Raw genomic sequence first — 26,827 nt, forward strand, 5'->3', positions numbered from 1 at the left:
ATGGGTACGTGTCGCTCACCCACTTGGACGGGTCCTCCCAAGCCGCCCTTTTGCCATAAAGCTGCATAAAAAAAGCTCAAGGTTTTTGAGGGGATATGCAAAAGACTCAGGCATCCTGGCTCACCTGAAGTCCTTCTCGAACGGCCTCCAGCAGGTACGGCACCAGCGAGTAGTTCCACAGGTCAGTAAACCACACTCGGGAGCCCTCCACATCCATGGGGCAGGGCAAGAAGAGACGAGGACCTGGGGGGGTGCATTTATAGGTGTCAAAGTTATTTTCACTGGGGGCCATATCAGCATATTGGCTGTTCTTATAGGCCTGGATGTAATTTAAAAGTAACTACATGTAAATGAACGGTATGTAAATTAAATGTAACTACTATGTCGTGTAAAATGTATGATTAATTCAAGTCATTGGCATTGATATGTGAATACTGGCATATAGTGGTACTTGGCCGTCAATCTGCATGTATTGCAGACAACAGGCATTGTGGGAAGTATTAATTTTTTGTCAAAGTACTCTTGAACCTTTAATTTTTAGACGCTCAGACATTTTAGGCTCTTGTGGTTCACAAACAATGATGTGGGAGGCTACATTTGGCCCCCAGGCCATGGGTTCGACACAAAAGCATTAACACAACTAAGATCAGCCCACACTGAAGAAAAAAACAGTGTCATATCGATGACACTACATAATATTATCATATTTTTAACAATTAGCGAGCCGGATTAAAAAGCATGTCATGTCGCCTGTGGTCCCCAGTCTCCCCACCTCTGGGTCAAACTTACTAGACTGAGAACATTTGAGAAATCACTGATAGTATGCTGTTGGGGTCCTACCTATGGTAACATCGGAGGAGCTGTGGGTCTCCAAGAAGCCATTTAGGTGTTGCCACGTTTTAGGGATCCAATCGATGATCTTGATGAGGTCATTGCTGCGCACGTTGCGATGGAGTTCCGTTTCGATCAGCTTCCGGCGCAAGAAGCGCCCCAAAAAGCCCTTGACGGGCTCCATGTGGTTACTGCACAACACCCACCTGTGGATAGATCTTTGAAGGTCACTCAAATGCGCTAACGTTCATTGAACGTGATGATCTACCTGAAGTTGTGATGCAGCTCGAGGTTGGGTGAGGAGGACACGCCCTGATTCATGGTCCCAATCACATACGGGCTAGAAACAAACCAATTAAAGAATGTTTGGATAGCATCTAGTACAGTGTTTTCAACCTTGCCATGGCACACCTTTTTTTTCATAAAAACATCAGATGGTTAAATGTTTTTAATTGTTTATTCCCGGCACCAGTTGATGTTTTTCTTTTTAAGCATAAAGAGACACTGTGTACTATTTGATCACAAAATATTGCTTTATTGTGTAGTATAACCGAAAACACGACACAACAAAGTTAAAAAACTATGGAGACTCAAAGAGATTAAATTGCACAAATTTTCTTGTTCAAGTTAGCTCCATCTAGATGAGCCTTATGTTATGTAAAATAGCTTTAATGAAGTTGTTCTTACCATTAGGAGGCCTTAAATTAAAGGTCTCAGACCTTTTTCAAGCCGAGAGCTAGTGATGAAGAATGAAGCCCTATAAAGCAGTGAAACCCTTCAGGAAAATGCTTCACACAGACGTAGTGGCTGCAAGATGTATCATTTCCTCGTACGCCATCACGTGGACAGAATAATGTATAACATGCTTGGTGCATGGGGTACAAATTATTCTCTGAACACAAAATATATGTATTTATATTTGAAGTGTTTTAACATTAATTGATTTGTGTTACTCTGTCTATGTTTGTGCTTATGCAACATGTGTAAATGTGAAATAAGTCGGTAAAATAAAGTGCTCATTTAATTATATTCAACACATTAGTGTCAGACGTTTTTTTCCAAAGTTTTTGGACGCAGGCGTAGTTAGGGGCATCCAAAGCGTCACTTGTGTTACCACTTTTTTTCAACCACACTGAAACATGGCATATCATTTCCTGAATTGGTCATGTGGTACACTCAATTAGCGGGGTTTCAAACATCACTTCTTCCGTCATCAGCACACACCTCAACTCATGGTTTATGAATCACTCATCTAAAATTCTTGGCACACGCTTCAGGGATTCTAGCAGAGGAGCAAATCACTATCGAGAGCTACTTTTTGTTAATAATTAGCGCAAAAGGCAAATAATAATTGAAATTGGTGAAATTATGCACAAGATTTCTATTTTGATATATGTAATACTTTTTGCAGCACAATCTTAAAACAGCTTGATGAAATCCATCCATCAATCTATTATCTGCACCGCTTATCAAAAGCAGGGTCGTGGGGGCGCTGGAGCCCATATCAGCAATTTTTGGGCAGTGGGCAGGGGACACCCTGAACTGGTTTCCAGCCAGTCACAGGGCACATAGAGACGGACAATCATTATACTGCTCACTCATACCTTGGGACAATTTGGAGTTACTAATCAACCAACTGTGCATGTTTTTGGAATATGGAAGAAAACCGGAGTGCCTAAAGGAAACCCACACAGGCACGGGGAGAACCTCTGAACTGTGCCACGGACGTGATAGCTTCATCAAATAGGTTATTAAATATACTGTACTGCAGCACGGCGGCGCGGTGGTTAGCGCGTGTGCGGCACAGTTCTGAGGTCATGGGTTCAAATCCAGCTACCAATCTTCCTGTGCGGAGTTTGCATGTTCTCCCCGTGCTAGCGTGGGTTTCCTCTGGGCACTCCGGTTTCCTCCCACATTCCAAAAACATGCATGTCAGGTTCATTGGCCGGTCCAAATTGTCCCGAGGTGTGAATGAGCAAGTGAGTTGTCTGTCTCTGTGTGCCCTGCGACTGGCTGGCAACCAGTTCAGGGTGTCCCCTGACCACTGCCCAGAGATGGCTGGGATGAGCTCGAGCACCCCCGCGACCCCACTGAGGATAAGCGGTGCAGATAATGGATGGATGGATGGATGGATGGATGGACATACTGTACTACTGCATAAGCAGATAATTAGTATGCGGTATATCAATTATCTTTATCTGCTTCCACTACCTGATGTGGATGAATGTCAGGGTTATGTGCTTGATCACTGGAAGAAAGCAAAGCTACTGAAAAATTGTATGCTTTTTTTGTCAAAAATAAAATTAGCCAAATTTCCTGCAGCTCACTTGTCAAGGTCTCATGGAAGATTAGTGTGCCCCGGCAGACTGCTTGAAGAAAACTGCTCTAGTACATTGTTTAACATTTTTGCCCAATTCACATTTCACAAGCACAATATTATATTAGTAAGATATCTACAACACCTGCAGAGCCATCTCTATTGCCAACGATACATACAACCCACCCTGCACACTGCCTATTCAGCCTCCTGCCCTTTGGAAAGAGATACAAAAGTCTCAGCTTGCACACTACTAGGCTCACTAACAGCTTCATCCATCAGGCAGTAAGACTACTAAACTCTCTCCACACTCGGTAAGAAGAAATAAACACTCATAACTGCATATACATTGCACACACTGCTGATTGTATTATTATTTTACCTATTTTATCTTTTACCGTTTACATGTTTACATTTATACATTTTACCTTCATTCATTCATATAATTTCTACTACTACTGCAGCTTGGAAATCTTTGGTGTATGTCATGTCTTTTATGTCACTTGTATTAGCCGAAAGGTCACTTGCACTTATATTTGGTATTATCTTGGAGTAGGACGTTCAGTGAATCTGTACTTTATTGTCAATGCCTGGAGAGTGTGGAAAAAAATTTTGATTCCTTGTATGTCAAGTACTCATGAGGAAATTGAATAATTTGTGTGGCAAATATGACACACAATGCAAACCTACCATCTGTGGTACTTGCAATTGAGGAAGCCGTTGAATATGTCACTGAGAGAGCTAATGTGGTGGAGGTTGTCCAGGATGACAACTGTGGGGAGCTTTGTGTCCGTGCCTTCTGAATTGCATCGTTCTGCTAGGTTGGACAGGTACTGACGCAAGTCCTGCACAATATGGAACCACAAAGAAATAAATGAAAAAGCCAAAATACTAATAAAAAGAGATATATCCAGCTGAAGTATTTTTTGAATCAAGGGCTTAAAATCTCAGAATATGTCCTTAATTACTGTATTTACCATACTATAAGGCACACTAGATTACAAGGCGCACGGCAAATCTGTGTCTTTGGCACCGTGAATAAAAATAGTGAGATAACGATGACTTAATCTGTACCATTGTACAAAGTTTTGAGGCCCTTTCTGCCACGATCCAGGTTCGAGTCTTAATCAATTATTGCTAAAGTACAGCAGAATACCTTATACTGAGCAAAATGAAGCAAACCTATGAACAATGTATGGATTTCCAATTTTATCAACCGTAATCTGCAACGTATAGGTGCACAGGGTGATGAGGCACATTTTAAAATTTCTGGCCAATTTGGATTTTTTTAAGGTGCGCCTTACAGTCCAGAAAATATAGTATATTAAAAAGAGACACACAGGAGAGTACACACCTTGCTGGAGTTTTGGTCCACATCGAAGCGAGCAACATTGTGCTCAGTTACCTCCCGGCCCGTCTGGGAAACAATAAAGTTGGCAAGCTTGGTAGCCAGGAAGGACTTGCCCGTGCCGCTGGGCCCCGAAAGGATGATGCGGCGGTGCTCCATCAGCAGGTTGAGGTACCGCTGGATGATGGGCTTAGGAATGAGCGTGTCAAATACCAGGCTGTCAATGCTGCTGTCCTTTACGCCTGCAAAGAAAGGGGAACGTTGAGGGGCAGTGTCGCATCACTGGCCAACAGGTTGGTCCGGATCACACCTTTCAAGTTGACTTTAATGACATGGCTTTCGCCCACCAAGTAACCGCAAGGCAAAAGCTCAGGCACTTGAGAAGAGGCGTGGGCCCGGACCACCTCGCCCATTCGGTAGCAGACGATGCTGTCGGAGCTCAAGCCCAGGCTGCTCGCTGGGTCCACGCGAAACACGTACTCCTGCAAAGTCGCGGCAACAAATTGCAATTTGTTATGGCATATGTTCTTTTTGAGTGGCACTGTATTTGCTTCTGTTTTTCAGGTATCAGGACTTCGGTTCCTTGCCCATCTACCACCCCACTTCCTGGTTCGGCCCATCAATCACCACCTGCTGCTATAAATTGCTGCCCATCAGAATTAGTATACAAGCGCACTGTTTTTGGTATTTAATCTTTTTTGTTGACCCCCAATTTGTAATCTTTTTTCAGCCATCAAATGCACACCATTTAATATGTTATTTTTTTTGCATACTGCCACTAGTCCCTTCGCCTGGTTTTGAGAGTTTTATATGGGTTCTGCTATCCTCATGTTATGCAATACATCTCACGTTTGTCTGTTTTCTGTTAATTTCTGTTACACTTTATTTCACAGAAGAGGGCCGAGTGCTTCGAATAGAAAGTGGAGACACTAAAGCTACGGAAAAGTTTATACAGCACTTAGTTGACTAATTTCTGAAAAATGTATCCTGCAGCAAGTGTTAAACTGGGAAGAGACGGGTCTGCTTCTTCTTCAAAAAAAGGCTCTGCGGGACATTCATCATTGCTGACGAGGAAAAGCTGCCAGGCCAGAAACCCATGAAAGATTGCCAGACCTTAGTATTGTGTGCTAATACCAGTGGAGACTACAACATAAGGCCACTGCTTGTGCATTATACAGAGAACCCGAGTGCATTTTGGACTCAAAGTTAGCAACTAACTTCTTCCATTGGTAAGTGCTCATAAAAAGCTCCCCTTCAGATAAAAATCAGCTTATTAGTTGTGATTGCTCCAGCAAGGCACGACTACATTGCCAAGTGCTGTAAGCACAGGGCAATACAATCCCCCGAGATATTATTATTAGTTGTGATTGCTCCAGCAAGGCACGACTACATTGCCAAGTGCTGTAAGCACAGGGCAATGTTGCGGAGCAAGCACAACTAATATAATCCCCCGAGATATTATTATTATTATTATTATTATAATAACTATCTTTTTAATTTTAACAGGTAACTCCTCCCAGAGCTTTTGGAGTACCCCATCGATTCATATACCAAAAATTCCGGCCCGACTGGGACTCTTGTGCTATATCTATTTATAGGGATACGAGTCTCCAGGGCCCTGCAAGAAAAAGTCCCCATCCGGAATAATGGGTTTTGAGATTCTCCCATCCGGAATACATGGGCCCATTAATTTCTATGGGTAGCCATGGCAAACACTGTCGGCAATGCTAACTTCTTCATGCAAAAAAATGTTGGTAATGGCTATATTCTAACAACTTCATAGTTACAAATTATGCTGATGGCCTCTTGTTAATGAGTTATGCTAATGGTTACATGCTAATGTGTAATGTAAGATCAAACATTCGGTTGTATCCGGCAACTCTGTTTGACCCCCCCCCCCTTTGTTTCCTTATCCTCACTGTAAATGTGGAACTGGAGTCATCCAATTTCGTTGTCACAGCATATCGCATGTTGTAACAATGACAATAAAGGCATATTCTATTCTATTCTAAAAAGTCATGCTAACGGCGAAATGCTAACTCCTAGGAGAACAAAAAAAAGTCCCCATCCGGAATAATGGGTTTTGAGATTCTCCCATCCGGAATACATGGGCCCATTCATTTCTATGGGTAGTCATGGTAATGGGGGCTTTTCCAGAGGGTAGTCATAGTAAGCAGGGACTGTCCAGGGTGGCTTGAGGGGGCCCGACCCACATTACCTTTAACCATGAGTAAATGGTGAATTCCAAAGAGTGGATGCTAGCGAGAGCTATGTGCGCCGCTAGCAAAGTGTTGGGCTGGCGTAGCAGCCCAAGTATTAGCGCAAGCTAGCTGTAAATACTGTTGATTATTTATTGGGCCCAAGTATTAGCGATGAGAGGTTGAAGCTATGCTTACTCATGCTAGCTGTAAAAACTGTTGGTGACGAGTTGGGCTGGCGCAAGCTAGCTGTAAACACTGTCGGCAATGGGTTGGGCTGGCACAGCCAGCACAAGTATTAGCGCAAGCTAGCTGTAAACACTGTCGGCAATGCTAACTTCTTCATGCAAATTTTTTTTGGTAATGGCTATATTTTAACAACATCATATTTACAAATTATGCTAATGAATTCATGTTAATGAGTTATACTAATGGATACATACTAAAAAGGGATGCTAACAGCTAAATGCTAACTTCTTTATGCTAAAAAATTTTGGTAATGGCAATATTTTAACGACTTCATATTTACAAATTATGCTAATAGTACATGTTGATGAGTTATGCTAATGGTTACATGCTAAAAAGTGATGCTAACGGCTAAATGCTAACTTCTTAATGCTAAAAAATTGTGGTAATGGCAATATTTTAACGGGTTGATATTTACAAATTATGCTAATGGCCTCCTGTTGATGAGTTATGCTAACAGATACAAGCTAAAAAGTGATGCTAACGGCTAAATGCTAACTTTTTCGTGCTAAAATCTTTTGGTAATGGCAATATTTTAACGACTTCATATTTACAAATTTTGCTAATGGCCTCATGTTGATGAGTTTTGCTAATGGATATATGCTAAAAAGTGATGCTAACGGCTAAATGTTTCATGCTAAAAAATTATGCTAATGCCTACATGCTAACAACTTAATATTTACAAATTATGCTAATGAATTCATGTTAATGAGTTATGGTAATGGATACATGCCAAATAGTGATGCTAACGGCTAAATGCTAACATTTTCATGCTAAAATTTTTTGGTATTGGCAATATTTTAACGACTTCATATTTACAAATTATGCTAATGGACTTATATTAATGAGTTATGCTAATGGTTACATGTTAAAAAGTGATGCTAACGGCTAAATGCTAACTTCCTCATGCTAAAACATTTTGGTAATGGCAATATTTTATTGACTTCATATTTACAAATTATGCTAATGGACTCATCTTTCTGAGTTATTAACTTTATGTTAACTCATAATGCTAACAACTCAACGCTACCGGTTCTCTATCAACATCTGCTAGATCAATCACAACTCTTACAATTGCCGCGGGAATTGTCTATGTTATCTTATTACTGTATTTTTTTTTATGTTCAATTACTATTTGAATGTATTTTTAGTGACCAGAAAGATCTGTTTTATAGATATTTAGGGTTAACTCAAATAATTTTTATAGGTTGGGAATGGATTCATTGGTTTTTGGTTATTTCTTATGGAGAATAAGAATAAGAAATTCTAGATACAAGCTCGATATGGCAATGAATTAATCATGTATATAGCAGGGCTGAATTATTTTATTTCTGCTATTCCATTAACTCTTTATTTTATCATACACAGTGTGTGGCTGCCAGACCTCATATAGCACCCACACATTTGATGTCGTTGTTGGATAACTTATTCTTTTATAGTCATATATACAGTCGTATGCAAAAGTTTGGGCACCCCTGATCATTTCCAAGATTTTCCTTTATAAATCATTGGTTGTTCGGATCAGCAATTTCAGTTAAATCTATCAAATAGCAGACAAACACAGTGATATCTGAGAAGTGAAATGAAGTTTATAGGATTTACAGAAAATGTGCAATAATTGCCTGAACAAAAGTAGGCCGTTGCATAAATTTGGGCACCCCAACATAATTATTACGTCAATATTTAGTAGATCTTCCTTTTGCAGAAATAACAGCCTTCAAACGCTTCCAATGAGGGTCTGGATTCTGGTTAAAGGTATTTTTGACCATTCTTCTTTACAAAACATCTCCACTTTGTTGTGGTTTAGAGATTGCTTACATTATGGGAAATTCATGGCAAAGAAATATTATTAATGATCGCCTTGGACGAAGGACTGGCGTTTGTCCTGCCAAGAGATTTTGGCAGGGAGCAGGGTGACCCAAGACTTTTTCTGAGAAAAGTGAGACAAGGAGTGATGATTACAAAACCCCTTTCACGTGTACACGCCACGTGAAAGGGGACAGGCTCTACTGTTTACTCATGCTGTGTTAAAGCTATAAAGAGCCATTCATATCTGGAGAGACTGAGATTTTTGCTTCAATAAAGTCTCCCTCTGACGTCACTGATTCCCGCATCTTTTTTGAATACGTATGAGACAATCCCAGCGGTGGCTCCACATCAAATTGGCGCCTTAACGTGGACGGCCGGATCGTTTTTCTCTTTGTGAAAGCTACCCCGACAATCAGACAAGCAATTGAGGTAAGGACAATTTTTTTCCTTATTTCGTTTTGCTTGTCGGGATAGCTGAGGTGCGGGAGTTTTGGACGTGAGAGCCAAATTATTGTTAAATCGTGCACATGGTTTCGTCCGTAGTCGGGCCCAGTTTGGACGGCCGAGGTACATTGAGTATAGATTGAGTTGAGATTTTTTTTCCGGCAATGCAGTCCTTCGCTCAGGGATTTTTTGGACGGCTGCCAAGTTTCAGATAGGATTGCAGCGACGTCAGTATGTTTAGATGGGAGGGACGGTTAATTCCAGTCCGTATAATTGTCTTGATATCTGTGAAAAAGCGGTGATTAGACGTCATCATGGCTGAAGTGACAATTCGAGAGTGGTCGATCAATCAGGTTTGATGGTTTCCGAGCATGGACAGCCCGCTGTAAATCACACTAGAGATTTTCAATAGTACAGTATTTAGGTCTGGGGACTGAGATAGCCATTCCAGAACATTGTCCTTGTTCCTCTGCATGAATGCCTTAGTAGAATCTGAGCAGTGTTTGGGTCGTTGTCTTGTTGAAGTATCCAGCCCCGGCACTACTTCAGCTTTGTCACAGATTCTAGAACATTGTTCGCAATAATCTGCTGATACTGACCGGAATCCATGCGACCTTCAACTTTCACATGATTGCCAGTACCTGCACTCGCCAAACAGCCACACAGCATGATGGAACCACCACCAGATTTTACTGTGGGTAGTAAGTGTTTGTCTTGAAATGCTGTGTTCGTCTTCTGCCATCCATACCGCCCCTTGTTATGTCCAAATAACTCAATTTTAGTTTCATCAGTCCACAGCACCTTATTCCAAAATGAAGCTGGCTTGTCCAAATGTGCTTTAGCATACCTCAAGCGACTCTGTTTGTGGCATGTCCACAGAAAAGGCTTCTGCCGCACAACTCTCCTATACAGGATCTCCTTGTGCAAAGTGCGCTGAATAGTTGAACAATGCGCAGTGACACCATCTGCAGCAAGATCATGTTGTAGGTCTTTGGAGCTGGTCTGTGGGTTGAGTTTGACTCTTCTCACCATCCTTCGCCTCTGCTTACCTGAGATTTTTCTTAGGCTGCCACTCTGGGCCTTAACTAGAACTGTGCCTGTGTGCTTCCATTTCCTCACTATGTTCCTCACAGTGGAAACTGACAGCTGAAATCTCTGAGATAGCTTTTTGTATCCTTCCCCTAAACCATGATGTTGAACAATATTTGTTTTCGGGTTATTTGACAGTTGTTCTGAGGCTCTCATGTTGCAACTCTTTAGAGAAGATGCAAAGAGAAGAACAACTTGCAACTGGCCGCTTTAAATACCCTTTCTAATGATTGGCTTCACTGTGTATGTAAGTCAAGGGTCGATGAGCTTACCAAACAAATTTTGTCTTCCAATAATTAGTGCTAAAGGTATTGAAATCAATAAAACAACAAGGGTGCCCAAATTTGTGCACATGTCTACCTTTGTTTAAGCAATTATTGCACATTTTCTGTAAATCCTATAAACTTCATTTCACTTCTTAGATATGACTGTGTTTGTCTGCTATGTGATATATTTAACTGAAATTGCTGATCCAAACAACCAATGATTTATAAAGGAAAATCTTGAAAATGATCAGTGGTGCCCAAACTTTTGCATATGACTGAATATTCTGTATACCTATATTTTTACAGGATGTAAGGTTCTGCAATATTTAGGCTACACTCACTTTAAAGAGGCGTCTTATGACCCCATCCAAGACGTCCCACTTGGTCTTTCCACTCACACCAATGGAACCAATGAGGAATTCTTGCATTTCTGTCCCCTGTGGAAAGAACAAGCATAAAGGCAGGGAATGAAAACGTATAGCCGGTGAGCCAGATATGGCACTTTTCATGAGTACATATGGCTCGGAAATAAAATTCTGATCATGCAAATATCTTCTATAGCTCTCCAATTGAGATAAGAGGAGAGTCGAGTTTGGAGCGTGCATAACCAATGTAATGCTAGTAATATGATTGGTTTGGTCTAGTATATATATATAGAGCACAGTCCTAACTACGGTTACAGTCAAGATGTCATACCAACAGGCCCCGTTTTGGCTGTACGTTGCTAATGAATCGTTTTTATGGAAGTTCATTGGACAATCTGGGTTCACTGTTGAGACACTTCATGATGAAAACCCATAGAACAAACTGTAAACACTCAAAAACGCCAGCCAAGCACACCGAGCAATTTGATTGAGTGAGCGGTAGGGGTGGCAGAGATATGCATAAAGCGCTGCACTTCTCTCTGCCCATCGCCTTCTGCAGCAAAGGTAAATACGTCAGTATCCTTGTTTGCAGTATTTTGTGACATTTTTACAAAAGAACTCTGCTTGCACCTTGTTTTTAAAATAAATGACGATCCAAATGAGCCTGAGCAGTCTTTAGTAACTGTGGGAGGGAGACAAGTTTAAAGTGGTATATTTGTTATCTTTATTCTTATCTCATTAATTCTGATAAATTATCTAATATCACACAGTGAAACAAAATGGGCTCAAATTTTTTATTTTGTCTGGAGAGCGGGTTTGGCGATTTTGCTGAATTTAGTCTTAAAATACACAGCATGGTATGGCTCTCAAAATATATAGCATTCAAAATACAAAAAAGCGAAATAAAACAGACGGCTGACCTTGGTTGTGCTTGTCCCACTGCTGATGCTGACGACAATCTGAACGCTGCGGCCTTCTTTGCGCAGGTTCCCTTCGAAGCCGTCGTCAAGCAGAATATCTAATAAACCATTTACATGACTAAATATATATAATAATATTTTTTCATACATACATACATACATACATACATACATACATACATACATACATACATACATACATACATACATACATACATACATACATACATACATACATACATACATACATACATACATACATACATACATACATACATACATACATACATATATATATATATATACACATACATATATATATATATATATATATATACATACATATATATATATATATATATATATATATATACACATACATATATATATATATATATATATACACATACATATATATATATATATATATATATACACACATACATATATATATATATATATATATATATATATATATATATATATATACACATACATATATATATATATATATATATATATACACATACATATATATATATATATATATATGTATATATATATATATACTGGACTGTCTCAGAAAATTAGAATATTGTGATAAAGTTCTTTATTTTCTGTAATGCAATTAATAAAACAAAAATGTCATACATTCTGGATTCATTACACATCAACTGAACTATTTCAAGCCTTTTATTATTTTAATATTGCTGAATTTGGCTTACAGCTTAAGAAAACTCAAAAATCCTATCTCAAAATATTAGAATATCATGAAAAAGTATACAAGTAGGCTATTCAACTAATCACCTGAATCATCTAATTAACTCGAAACACCTTGCGAGGGTTTCCTGAGCCTTAAAAACACTCAGCTTGGTTCAGTAAACTAAATCACAATCTGATCTGACTGCTGTCCAGAGGACCATCATTGATACCCTCCATAAGGAGGGTAAGACACAAAAAGAAATTTCTCAAAGAGCAGGCTGTTCACAGAGTGCAGTTTCAAAGCATATCCACAAAAAGTCTTTTTGGAAGGGAAAAATGTGGCCGGAAACGCTGCACAACCAAGAGAGATGACCGCAGCCTTAACAAAATTGTGAAGAAGAGCCGCTTCCAGAATTTGGGGGAGCTTCAAAGACAGTGGGCTGAAGCTGGAGTCCAGGTATCAAAAGCCACAGTTCACAGACGTGTCCGGGAAATGGGCTACAATAGCCGTATTCCCATGGTCAAGCCACTTCTGAACTCAAGACAACGGAAGAAGCGTCTGACTTGGGCTATGGAGAAGAAGCACTGGACAGTTGCAGAGTGGTCCAAAGTCCTCTTTTCAGACGAAAGCAAGTTTTGCATTTCATTTGGAAGTCAAGGCGCCAGAGTCTGGAGAAAGGCTGGAGAGGAGCTTGAAATCCAGTGTGAAGTTCCCACAGTCAGCAATGGTTTGGGGAGCCATGTCAGCTGCTGGTGTTGGTCCACTGTGTTTCATCAAGTCCAGAGTAAATGCAACTGTGTACCAAGAGATTTTAGAGCACTACATGCTTCCATCTGCTGAAAAGCTCTATGGAGATGAGGATTTCATTTTCCAGCATGATCTGGCACCTGCCCACAGTGCCAAAACCACCAGTAACTGGTGCACTGACCATGGCATCACTGTCCTTGATTGGCCTGCTAATTCCCCTGACCTGAACCCCATCGAGAATTTGTGGGGTATAGTTAAGAAGAAGATGAAAGACACCAGACCTACAAATGCAAATGAGCTGAAGGCCGCTATCGAAGCATCCTGGGCATCAATAACACCTCAGCAATGCCACAGGCTGATTGCCTCCATGCCACGCCGGATTGATGCAGTAATCCGCGCAAAAGGAGTCCCAACCAAGTACTGAGTGCATCAATGGACATTTTCAAATGTTTGATTTAGTTTTGCTGTTATAAAATTATTTTTTTTACTTGGTCTGAGGAAGTATTCTAATATTTTGAGATAGGATTTTTGAGTTTTTTTCAGCTGTAAGCCAAAATCAGCAATATTCAAATAATAAAAGGCTTGAAATAGTTCAGTTGATGTGTAAGGAATCCAGAATGTATGACATTTTTGTTTTTTTAATTGCATTACAGAAAATAAAGAACTTTATCACAATATTCTAATTTTCTGAGACAGTCCAGTATGTATATATATATATATATATATATATATATATATATATACATATACGTATATATATATATATACATATACATATACATATACATATATATATATATATATATATATACATATATATATACATATACATATATATATATATATATATATACATATACATATACATATATATATATACATACACACACACACACTTGACACGTCAGACTTTCAACTGACCTGACATGATAGTGTCGGCAATGTTGAGGTTGTTGAGCGACAGGCCCAAGGAGTGTCTCGAAGAGGTTGAGGACGTGCTGGAGGTCTCAGAAGGGGGCCGGGCCGTCTTGGCAGGGGCAGCCGTAGGTATGGTGCCACTGCTGGACTTGAGGCGGTCATTTTCTGCTTTTAATGTCTCAATCTCATTCTGTTCATAGAAGAGCAGGGGGGAGGGATGACATTTTTTTTAAATTGTGGAAGCTTACCACCCTATGGTGGCTGATTTATAAGTGCAGTTTAATTTTAGGGATGAATTTTCGGCCACTAATGTAGTTATCAGTCATACAAAAGAAGGGATGCTCATTACACCGTATGGGTCCAGACCCACTCTGATACTCCGAGTACAAATACCAGACAATTAGAGAAGAAAAATGGCTTTTATTTTTAATCATAACCTTTAAATCCTAACATTATTTTTCAATTGTACCGCATTCATTTATTTTTATTCCTGATTGGTGAATAGCCGCTTCTGGCATTGGTCACTGTCACATGTAGCGATACCTTAAAAAGTCTGGTCTTGGCATTGATACCTGACGTGAGTACTTGTCGTACTGTAGTACTATCAGTGCTATATGTTTACAGCAGAATAGATTTTTAAGACCTGTTAGATTTTTAAAGTATGCCACTGAATATGTAATCATAATTGAGTTTTCCAGGCATATTACTTTTATTATTTAATCATCACACCATTACAGGTACTTTGATAATCAGACTGTTCATTTACCTATCAAAAATGCATCTCATTCTTATCCACATATATGAATGAACTATTTACTTGCTGTATTCATATGATGTTTCAATGTGTCCATTCAATCAGTACAATCTAAAGCAACGTTTCCAAGTGGTCTTATGATTAGTCTGCCCTTATATTATACTATATTATAACCTTGAAAATCTACCTGGGTCCAGTCTTAACAAAAGTCTGTTTGTAAATATGTGACTTGCTAACTTTGTCTGGAAAACCCCACGCGAGTTGTTTCAATTTCCTTTTTGTAAAATCGACGCCCCTTTCCTATAAAGACATAGGCAAGCCATTTTTCTATGCTTGTCTCTGTGATTACCCGGTAATCATTACCGTATCCTTTTCACAGGCCCAGAGTATACTGTAATTAAAGTCCTTAACTGAATTGCTCCCTCCAGCTGTTTTCTTTGTCCAAATACAAGACAAGACACGGATTGTTTTTGTCAACAGACCATAAAATAGACCTATTTTTTAATTTTTATTTTTTTTACAATATTGTGATTTTCTTTATAGAGGATTTGTGAGCTTTATTTATAAAAATACCAAACCTTTAAATATTATCATAACAAATATTATACTTGGAGACTCTACAATAATAAAATCTGTCTGTCTGTCTGTCTGTCTGCCTGCCTGCCTGCCTGCCTGCCTGCCTGCCTGCCTGCCTGCCTGCCTGCCTGCCTGCCTGCCTACCTACCTACCATGGTCATATCCCTCAAGAGGGGTGACCGAGAGCAAGACACACACATACAATAACAAAGAAAATAAAAGGGAAATAAATAGCAAAAAAAAACACACAAATTTTTTTGGACCATGGCCAACCCAATTCCCCTAACACCCAAACAAGTTAGGCACCTCGGCACCCATGTTGGTCATGCTTTCGTCCCTCCAGATGAAATGGGACACCAGAAAGCGGCCATGTCACTCATGACACAACACACTCTTGTTCAACAGCAGGGCCTGACAGCTTTCACTGGTTTACCCCTGCCGCATCATACGGGTGCCCAGCCCATCCTTAAGAATGCGTCCACAATCCCACTATCCTTTCACAACACCTCTCCACTCCTTTCTATCACCAACAAGAGCTCTAGCTTGCATTATATTTAGACCTCTTTCCTGCAGTGCACCCATAACACCATCCATCCACGTCAATCGCGGCCTTCCTTCTGGTCTCCTTCCATTGACTTCTGCTCTGTAGATCCTCTTCAACATTCGCTCCTCATCCATCCTCTCCATGTGTCCAAACCAACCAAGTACTCTCTTATCAACACGCTTGCTCAGTTCCACGACTACTCCAGTTCTGTCTCTCACAATTTCATTTCTCAGTCTATCCAATCTTGTCACTCATAACATAGTCTTCAAACACTTCATCTCAAAATCATTCAACTTCCTTCTTAAATCTGCGTTCAGGCTCCAAGTCTCTGCACCATACAACACAGTCGAAGCAATCACACTCTCATACAGTCCCCTCTTAACATCCATACTCCTACTCTTGTTGTTCATCACTCTCCTCAGAGAACCCACAACCTTGCTTCCTTGATTCACTCTGTGCAATACCTCACACTCCATTCCACCAACTGCAGCCACATCACAACCCAAGTACTTAAAGCTTTCAACTTCTTCCAGCACCTGTCCATGCAACCTGATTTCTAACGTTATGCCCACTCCATCACGTGAACACTTTATCACCTTACTCTTCCCAAAATTGACACATAACTTACGCCAATCACATACTCTTCCAAACTCCGTTACCAACCTTAGCAATGTTTCCTCAGAATCAGCCACAAGCGCTGTGTCATCTGCAGACAACAACTGACTTACCTGCCACACTGTTGTCCATCATGTCTACACCTCTGCCAAATACTCTTGCATTCACCTCTCTCACCACACCATCCATGTACACATTAAACAGCCATGGTGACATCACATACCCCTGTCTCACACCAGTCAACACAGGGAACCACTCACTTGTCTCACTCCCTACTCTTATACATGCTCTGGTGTTCATATAAAAACTCTTCAAACTTCAATGCTTCCAACAACTTTCCACACACTCCATACATCACCATCACTTGCCACAACGCCTCTCCATCAACTCTGTCATACGCCTTTTCCAAGTCCATGAAAGCCAAATAAACATCCTTACCTTTTGCAAAATATTTCTCACACACTTGTCGTACTGCAAACACCTGATCCACACATCTTCTTCTTTTCCTGAAACCATCCTGCTCCCCCATCACCACCTCATTCGTTCTTTCTCTCACTCTCTTAATCAAGACTCTTCCATACAGACAACAAACTGATACCTCTCGAATTGCTACAATCATACTTATCACCTTTACTCTTATACAATGGCACCACACATGCACTACACCAATCAACAGGAACCACACCACTTAAAAAGCATACATTCAACAAGCGTACTAACCAGTCAATCATAGCTGTGCCACCTTTTTTCAGGCATTCAGCAGTACAACCATTCAACCCAGGTGCCTTCCCCCTTTCATTTTTTTTCACTGCCTCTTGCACCTCCCATGTTTCCACAGGCTTCACATTTAAATCACCCAACACGGGCATTCTTTCCATACAATTGATCGCCTCGACTCTCACTTCTCTCCCATCCTCCACATTTAGCAACTCCTCAAAATACTCTGCCCATCTCGTCCTGACTGCACTACCGCTAACCAGCAATCTACCATCCTTATCTTTCACTTTCTCTTCCTTTCCAGACTCACTGTTTCTTACTCATTTCACTTCTTTCCAGAACACTTTTCTCCTTTCCTCAAATCTCACTCCTATCTTTCGACACCATTCATCATTTGCTTTCCTTTTCGCTGCTTCCACTTCCGCTTTTACCAACCTTTACTTTACTTTATATCTTTCATACGCATCGCCACTCTTATCTTGCAGCCACTTCTCAAAGGCACGTCTATTTTCTGTCACAGCCTCTGACACCTCATCATTCCACCATTCACTTCCTTTCCTAATACCTTGACCAACTTTTCTCATTCCACACTTCTTTTGCACTCCTCAACACTGCCTCTTTAAACCACTTCTATTCAATTTCCACACTCTACATTTCTCTTCTACTAACCCGTTCATACTCTTCCCTTATCCTCTCTAAACTCTCTTTCCTTTTTTGCCTTATTCAACTCTGACAGTTTCACCTCTTCCCTCACACTCTTCTTATAACTAGCCCTCCACGATCCATCTATTCTCAGTTTTCCTTCCACATAAAAATGATCAGACATACCACTCATTTCACCTCTGTAAACATGCACATCCAACAATCTACTTAACATCCCTTTCTTAACCACTACATAATCGATCAGTGCTCTGACCACCATTTTGCCACTATCCACTCTGACAAAGATATACTTATTCACGTCCCTCTTTTTAAACAATGTATTTCCAATCACCAACTCATTTTCCACACATAACTCAGTCAATTTCTTCCCACTCTCATTTCTTACTGGTACTCCATATCAATCACATTTTCAACCGTTTCATCACCCACTCTAGCATTCAGGTCACCTAGTATTACCACTTTCCACCCTTCTTTCGCACTTGCCACACATTCGGACAAGTCCTTCCAGAACTCCTCTCTCTCCTCAACGCTTCTTTCTCTCTCCTCAGCGCTTCTTTCTGAACCAGGTCCATATGCACTTATAAACATCCATACTTCTACACCCCACTTCAACCTCACCCACATCAATCTGGAAGATATCTCTTTCCACTCCACCAGTTTTTCCTCTGCTTTCTCACTCACAAGCACAGCCACTCCTTCTGTAGCATGTCCACCCGTAACTCCAGACCTTCTACCATACATACCTCCAAGCTGTAATTCACCTTTTCCTTTCATCTTTGTTTCACTCAAGGCTAACACATCAACCTTCCTTTTAGTCATCATCCTTCCGATCTCATCTTTCTTCCACTCAGTCGCTTTACTTCCACATCCTCTCACATTTAATGACCCTATAACTAGGGTTTGCGAGACCTTTCAGTCTCCCGCCCCCCTTTCTTTGCCTTTGCATCTCTTAGGGAGTAGAGATAGAGAGGAGAGGATCCCCAGTCCCCTCGCTCCCTCCACTTTAGCCTCTTACGACACACAGCGGACCATTGTGGGAGAATTCTCTTACCTCTCACAAGGAGAGGGCCCCTCACCACAGGGACAAAAATAATAAAAACTAAATATAAAAAAACAACATTAAAAAAGTGGGTATTTTCACTGAGAAAATACATTTTCTCTCAAAACTGAATTATTTCAACAAGGGGGTTATTTAAAATGAAGTGCAACTTGACATATACCATGAAAGAAAGAAAAAAACTTTTGCTCATTGGTATTTTTCTCCCGGAAAAGCATCTTGTTAAAGGGAGAGTGTGTTTCATTTACTGCCTCATGTTTAAAAAACAACAACCCAATATTGATTGAAATAGTAACCAAAATTCATGAACTATCATATAAACAAGCATTTTTTCAAATACTCAATACTCAACTGCAATTATTTTACATGATCCTCAGAGTCTCAGAGGTCGTATTCCTCCTTGTGCTTTTTAGCACTCGTTATCATTTCCATCAACAAAATACAGTGACACCTAGTGGTCAAATAATACACACTGTGCCTCTAAGTTGAAGTGGTGCCACCATGGCCCATGCGGTTAAGGGTTGGATCCCTTAACCGTGAACCGTGTTGTCAATAAAAATTTCAGTTATTTATTAAATGCTAATAAATATGAAGCACAGAAATTTAGTATGTTCCACAACTCTTCACCTGCATGCGATTCATGGCTTCCCGGATCTGGTCCAGGTGGTGAGCAGAACTAAGCGCTTCTAGACGGATATCAGTCAGCTTCAGCTCCTTCTCCCTTAGCTCGTTCTTCAGCTGCAGGATTATCTCGGCCTCAGCTTCCGTGCACTCGCACAGTCTAGGGAGGAGGGGACGGAATAACAGGTGTTGGGGATTGAGTACAAATACAGAATGGAGATAAGGGTGTGGAATTTTGGGTGAAGGCTTATAATTGTGGTATAAAGGGTGTGGCAAGAACGTGCATGATGTATAAAGAGCGAAATCAACTCAAATCTTGTTATTTTTCTTGCAATGACATCCACAAATACAGCCGAGGTGCTCTGAAGACACTTGCATGCTTAAAGGGACATTCTATGACACTGCATTAGTGACTGACACTTCAGACACTCCAAACACTTCAAAATGTCCCCATTGGTTACCGAGATCGGTGCTTGTAGACCACTTGGCTGTTTAGCTTTTTCTTAGGCATCCAAGCACAGGCCGACTCGCTATCGCATAGGCACTTGCTACATATGGAGGAGGAGGCATTAAAATATAAAAAAAGAAGCATAGGATGTGGAAAAAAGGGAAATGCATAAGGTGGAGGAATAGTGAGAGTTTGGGTAACAGTTACAAAGAAAATAAGGATAGAGACAAGTGAAGAAGGGGACAAAAAAAAGAAAGAAGACATGGAAGCCTCACATAACATTGCCACAGATAATGCTCGCATTAATCGTTTTTGTAGTTGCTTATATGGACCACTAAATAGCAGCAGAGTTGGAAAAGTAACAATCATGCACACCATTTAAAGTGAATTTCTAAAAAATGTTAAGGTTATGCTCCAAAAGTGGAAGAAATGTATGCTGCTGATGCTAAAGCAGCTGGCGTCACAAAGAAGGCTGCTAGCATTAGTAACCAGCTATCAATTAATGCGATCAATTAAAAAAGTGTGTAATATGTATAAAATTAACAAATTAATCAGCAGAAAAGGATGTTTTTACTTGATAGCTACGTCATCAGATATATATATATATATATATATATTCAGATTCAGATTCAGATTCAGATTCAGATCTACTTTATTGTCATTCTAGTACACGTGTATACAGAACGAAATGTCGATGGATCTGACTCCCACAGTTTCCCTCAGTGTCCTTCAGTGTACAGATATAATAAAGCTGTATTGTGTTATTTACCATAGTGCCGATAGTGCAAGAAGTGACGCTAACCAGATGTGCAAGATGGGCAGTCAGGTTAACAAGTCAGGTACACAGTACCATTATATTGTAAACAATAACACTGTAAGTAATAACACTGTAAGTAACAATAGTGCAGAGATCAAATGTGCAATATATATATATTGGAATTTTGGCATCTTGAGGGTTTGGGTACAGTCTTCTCCTGTTCACTTAGCAAGCTCAAAATTAATTGATGTCTTCGTTCCTTATTAAAATGTAATCTTATCGTGGATGCTCACTCGGTGGCTGAAGGTGAGGAACGTAGCGTGACGACGCCGGCCTGCCGGTTGTCGTGCTGCAGCTTGGGCGAGGATGGCAGTGAGTCGCTCATGTCCTCCATCTCGTCGTGGGATGACTGTGATTTGGTCTTCTTTTTGCTGAAGGCGTGCTTGAACGAGCTGCGGAGCTGCACAAAAAAAGGAAATGGGGCAGGGTCAAGTATCACTTTGGCCAAGAATTTCGATCCGAAATCAGGAGCGTGCTCCGTGCTGTTTTTCCAAACAATGCTAGCTGCTGGTGGAGTTAGGAGGAAGGCAAATATCAGGACTGTAAGTAGACAATGAATTGGATTTTGGAAAAAAATGAATAGGCAATGGGTAATGGGTAAATGATGGGGCAGCCGTATCCATGCCGATGTTTCCAAAGAAAGGAGACAGCTTGCTTTATAGAGGAAGTGGGCGAGGCAACAACCACAGCACACAAGGACACAACTAACCTGAGCTGGGATGGAGTCAGCCACCTGAAGATGGAGAACACACGTCGTGTTAACCACACACATACACGTACTAACAATCAGACAAAAGAATAAAAAGACTTAAAGGGACACTGTGTAATATTTGACTACTAGATATCGCTGTACCCTTAGCAGCAAGCAGCTCCCCATATGTGAGCCTGAGTCATTTGAAATACTCCAAAAACATTTTTTTAACCTGAGTATTTCAAAAATTGCATGTTTATACGATAGTTCATGTATTTTGGGTTATTTTACCAATAAGTAAAAGTTCATTTTACCACAAGTAGCTGCTAAATGCACAATGTCCCTTTAAAGAGCAGATGTACTAGTGAAGGTGCAAAAACAAAACAAAAATGTTCACCTATAGGGAGAACATTTTTATCAGACTTATAACATTGGTAAAATGGCGGCGCCCTCTGTTGGCAGTGGCTGCATCGGCTCGCTACAACGGGTCAGGTGTATCGACATTTCGTTCTTACAAAGAATGACAATACAAAGGAAATTATTATTATTATTATTATTATTTACCAATTGTTTTCCTTTTTTTAATGGTTAGGGTTGAAATCCTATTTGTATTTGTATTTTGTTTTGCTATATTCCTTTCTTTTGTATTTGTTCTTGTTAAAAAATGAAAATAATATTATAGATGTAATTTATCATTACATTTTATCAATACAATTGCTTTTCCTATAATTAGGAATAAATAAATACCTTTTAGAATATTATAGAAAATAAGAAAAAAGCTAATCAATGTCTGATATTATGTTTTTATTGAAAAAAAATATTAAAAATAAGTTTTACCAGAGGAACAAACAAACTAAATAAATCCAAAAGAAGAAAGAAAAAGTTTGATATGTTTCTTGTTTCATCAGAAAAAAACGAGTCAAAATATTTTGAAAAATAAAAAAAGCAATTTTTCTAAATCAGACTAATTCTCTTTAATTATAGTTAAAATTAGAGCATACATCATCTTACAGTCTGCAACTTGCCTAAACTATTTTTTACTTTTTATATTAAATTTAATAATATGATAACATAAGAAAAAATAATGACTAAAATGAACTCAATTATCTCTCACTGCGTGAAGATGATCATTTTTTTTGCAGTTTGTGACCAGGATGGGATGTTTAGACGCTGACAGAAAATTGGTTTAAGTTTGAATTGACTTTGATGAAATTAAGTTTTCTGTTTGTGTTTTCCTCTAAGATTTCTTTTTTGTTTTTGCGTGAAAAAATCATACCAGAAAACAAACCCTGACAACATTTGAATGTCTCGCATAACATTGAAACAGGTGAAATGGACACATTATGTGTAATTCAGTTCCAGCACAATAGAAAATGGTGTTATATATGTGGGTAAAATTGCCTCTCACGTGGGTGAGACAAGGCCACCGACTCATTTTCTCCCCTTACAGCTTCCGCCATGCAGCAAGGCAGCATTTGTACAAATGAATCATTCATTGCAGATTTAATTAGGTGCTAATATGCATTTAGCACTAATGAGCCCAATTTAGCAACTGCAGAGACTGCAAAGTAAAGTCTGTCGAGCAGGAAAAGACAAAAAGCCACCAAGTTACTGACCTGGACGCTTGTGGCCTTCCTCTAGGTATATGGACGGTGTTCAGAGCCTTCCAAAAAGCACTCAGACTCTCGCTTAAGCTGTTGGCACTTGTGTTACTCACCCAGGAGAATCAAAAACCACTTACATCAACACTCAACTGGGGATATTTTCAAAGGATAAGCGACTGTAGTGGGAATTTTGAGCAGGCCTTAATAGGAAAGCCCGACTGGTTTTCAAACATTAATCGCAGGGCTGTTGAACCCATGATGATGATGTAAGTTGCCTAGCAACTGTAGTATGATGCTTAAGTATGTGTGTGTTCCACAAACCCAATTCTTCTTCTTTTTCTTGTTTTTTTCCTCAACGTCCTTGCCCATGCTGCCCATGCTGGAGTGGCTGGCCGCACTGTTGATGCTCGACATGCTTTCGGATGAGTGCTGACGCCTGATGCGTAAGTCTGAAATAAAGGAGTAAAATGTATATTTAAAGTAATGTCTTACTCTTTCACGGTTTACTTTTTGCCGTTTTGCTACTTTGCGGATTTCCATTGTACATTGTGTTCTGCATTCTGATTGGCTAAGCAGTCGCCCCACCCCCTTTGATGTTGTGTCTGTGCGTCAGTGACTTTGCAGCAGTCCAAGTTGTACGTAAAAAGGCTTAACAAACCTACATTTTGTACGCACAAATACGCTATTGTTCCCACTTAGAAACCATGGGGGGTCTGAAATTTTCTTCGTAGGTGCATGTCCACTGTAAGAGAGATAAACTACCGTAAATTCCGGACTATAAGCCGCTACTTTTTTCCCAAACCTTCAACCCTGCGGCTTATTCAGTGATGCGGCCAATTTATGTAATTTTTCAAACAGCCACCAGCGGCGCTCGAGTACAAAAGGTAAGATTTAGACCAGTGGAATATATGCGCCGAGGAAGACTGCAACTTCTTAGCTTGTGCACAGATTAAATTAGCGTAGACATATCCTAATCATGCAAATTGCAAAAAGAAAGGCACATGACGTAGCTTTCAAGCTAAACGCAAACGAGCAGTCCGATAAAGAAGGAAACAGAGCTACTGCACGTAAACTTCACTTTGAGAGCGTGTTGCTAGCGTGTTTTTGAATAAGGGAGCGTGGGACGACGTCCTTTATGACAAAGTCTCTTTCCCAAACTGGGGAAGATGACTTTGATGACGTCAGTTATAAGGAGGAAGATGAGGACGGTTTACCGTGGTTTCTACAAGCACGGTATGTTCTTTTTAACAGGCCCTATTGCTGTGTTGCGAGCGTGTTGCTAGTAGCGTTTTGCTACCCTTCACAGGCACGGTTTGGGATGAGTTATAATATCATTATTAAAGCTTTGAAAACTCTCTCGGTGTACTGTCTTTCTTTGTAAATATGTGTAACCGATGTATAATATGTATTTGCACCTGTATATTTTTGTAATGTATTTATTTGAGACACTTATTCTGATATGTTTTGCGAATTAAAAAAGAGGGGCGGAGCAAACGCGGGTTGACGCTAAGTGGGGTAAAGGTGAGTGAGACCTGTTGTCGCGGCGGACAATAGTGGATATATATTTTTCCCACCCTTACCTTTGGAAATATAGACTTTTTTTCCTTTGATTAGTTTCAACGGGTACCCGGACTCTGCAGGTCTGCATCAAACCTTAAGTACCGGTATCATTTTTTGTCCATTTTGCCGGCTGTGGTTTTTGGACTGTGTACTTTATATTCAGTTACAATCGCGGGACTCAATGCCGGGTTAAGGCTAATTTTGCGATTGTGTTACATGTTTTAATGTGGACGCATGCGGCTTATATACAGGTGCGGCTTGTGTAAGTACAAAATCGGTTTTCCTCTTAAAATGTGGTGGGTGCGGCTTATAATCAGGTGCGCTCTATAGTACGGAATTTACAGTAAATAGAAAAATCCAATAATCACAATGCACGATTTTTTTAACAATTAATTTGTGTGATACAGCTGCAAAAAGTATTTGAACACATGTGTATCATCTAGAATTCTTACCTGTTTACCAGACCTGTTTGTCTGCCCATTAAAGTAGAAGCATTTAAGAGCGCCATCTTTGAGTTGTAAGAGGTTCTTATAGAATTTTGAGACCAGACATCAAACCTGTGGTTACTGCAAGTTTCTAGCAGATGGCACTAATGGACCATGAATAACCAATCAACATTGTCAATACAAAACTGAGCACTGCTTGATTTTTTTTTTTCGATTCTTGTTGCTTACATGGAAAAGGCGTATTTCGTAATATTTGGTAGCACAAGCATGGTTTTGATGGTTACCTTTATGGAAATGATCTGGTCCATTTAGTGCCACCTGTATGGCCGTCTGTGCGTCAGTGTTCTGGGTCTTGAGCGCCTCGATGGTCTCCCTCAGCTCCACCAACTCGGACTCCTGAGGGAGGAAAAGTGAGTTTTTTTCTTTCATCTAAAAAAGGAGGAATGAACGTGGACGCACCTTCTGCTCGGCCGTCATGGTGAGACTCTGCAGGCGGCATGTCATGTTGCTCAAGCTCTTCTCAAAGGCGGCCACAAGATGAGACTGCAGAAACAGAAAGCCACACAAGTGAGCTCTTGCAGAATTTTGAATCTATGTGCAAGTTAGATTATTAAAATTGAATAGAATAGAATAGAATATACCTTTATTGTCATTGTTACAAAATGGGTTAACATATTGTGACAACAAAATTGGGCATGACACTCCAGTTTTACACATTCACACTGAATAAGCCGCAGGGCTGAACATTTGGGAAAAAAGTAGCGGCTTATAGTCCGGAATTTACGGTATATGAGTTCCTTAATTTGCCTTGTTAAAGTTAATTTCCCAGCTAGGTTTCACTAGTGAAGCATTCTTTGATGCTTGATTTAGGGATGACTTTGTCCTGATCACAGTCCCAGAATATTCGTGGTAAGGTTTTGGAGGTGATTGACCTATGTGGTGAAGGCGGGAATTGCAGGCAAAGGTGCTCAACATGTAATAACAAAACCAGGATCAAAGTAGCAACAAAGAGGTGGGCACAACGCAACTAACAAAATCTCCCCCAAAAAAAACAAACCTGACAAGGCCCAAACTAAAACTGGAAATGGAACAATGCAGGGAACAAAGAAACCGGAAACAAATAAACTAACCTGACATGAAGGTGGATATTAAAATGATAATGAAAACCTAGTTGACCATGGCAGACAAAATTAAAAATGACAATGACCCAAGTTTTGTGATCAAAAAATCCTTTTAAAGGGTGAGGATAATTGGGCACACCTGTGCCCAGTTCTAACCCCTGTTAGGGGCATCTGGTGGCAGGAAGTATGTCAGACCCTATCAATTATATTTCTTAATTTGTTTCCTTGTTATAAAAACGCTCAAAAGAACTGCTCTCTTAAGCTCTCGTTTTATTCGTCCAAATACTTGGGCGGAATCCCAGAATTCATCTGGCGGCTGGACACGGATTGTCAACTCCAACAGCGCTTACATCGATAACCAATCTCAAAATTCGAAGTTCACTCCGTGCATG

General features: G+C 40.1%; 1 protein-coding gene across 6 annotated transcripts in view; it reads right to left on the bottom strand.

Annotated features, from left to right (window-relative positions):
- The window catches only part of nav3 (neuron navigator 3), a 208,860-nt gene that overhangs the window by 6,658 nt on the left and 175,375 nt on the right, over positions 1 to 26,827 (bottom strand). For 4 of the 6 annotated variants that reach the window (XM_088348491.1, XM_088348490.1, XM_088348488.1 and 1 more), the window contains 16 exons: positions 25,774 to 25,857; positions 25,599 to 25,710; positions 23,630 to 23,757; positions 21,723 to 21,746; positions 21,247 to 21,413; positions 19,755 to 19,908; positions 14,205 to 14,391; positions 11,834 to 11,931; positions 10,890 to 10,985; positions 4,807 to 4,978; positions 4,503 to 4,738; positions 3,839 to 3,993; positions 1,100 to 1,171; positions 841 to 1,037; positions 125 to 243; positions 1 to 61 (listed from right to left, as the gene is read on the bottom strand). The exon at positions 1 to 61 is cut by the window's left edge and continues 149 nt beyond it. In XM_088348491.1, coding sequence (XP_088204617.1) covers positions 1 to 61; positions 125 to 243; positions 841 to 1,037; positions 1,100 to 1,171; positions 3,839 to 3,993; positions 4,503 to 4,738; positions 4,807 to 4,978; positions 10,890 to 10,985; positions 11,834 to 11,931; positions 14,205 to 14,391; positions 19,755 to 19,908; positions 21,247 to 21,413; positions 21,723 to 21,746; positions 23,630 to 23,757; positions 25,599 to 25,710; positions 25,774 to 25,857 — 2,062 coding nt within the window. The remainder of the gene's footprint in view (positions 62 to 124; positions 244 to 840; positions 1,038 to 1,099; positions 1,172 to 3,838; positions 3,994 to 4,502; positions 4,739 to 4,806; positions 4,979 to 10,889; positions 10,986 to 11,833; positions 11,932 to 14,204; positions 14,392 to 19,754; positions 19,909 to 21,246; positions 21,414 to 21,722; positions 21,747 to 23,629; positions 23,758 to 25,598; positions 25,711 to 25,773; positions 25,858 to 26,827) is intronic. The other 2 variants (XM_088348493.1, XM_088348489.1) reach the window with 1 other exon arrangement.

Source organism: Urocampus carinirostris, chromosome 11 (assembly GCF_059441175.1).
Source record: "Urocampus carinirostris isolate Australia breed hairy pipefish chromosome 11, RoL_Ucar_1.0, whole genome shotgun sequence".
Taxonomy (NCBI): domain Eukaryota; kingdom Metazoa; phylum Chordata; class Actinopteri; order Syngnathiformes; family Syngnathidae; genus Urocampus; species Urocampus carinirostris.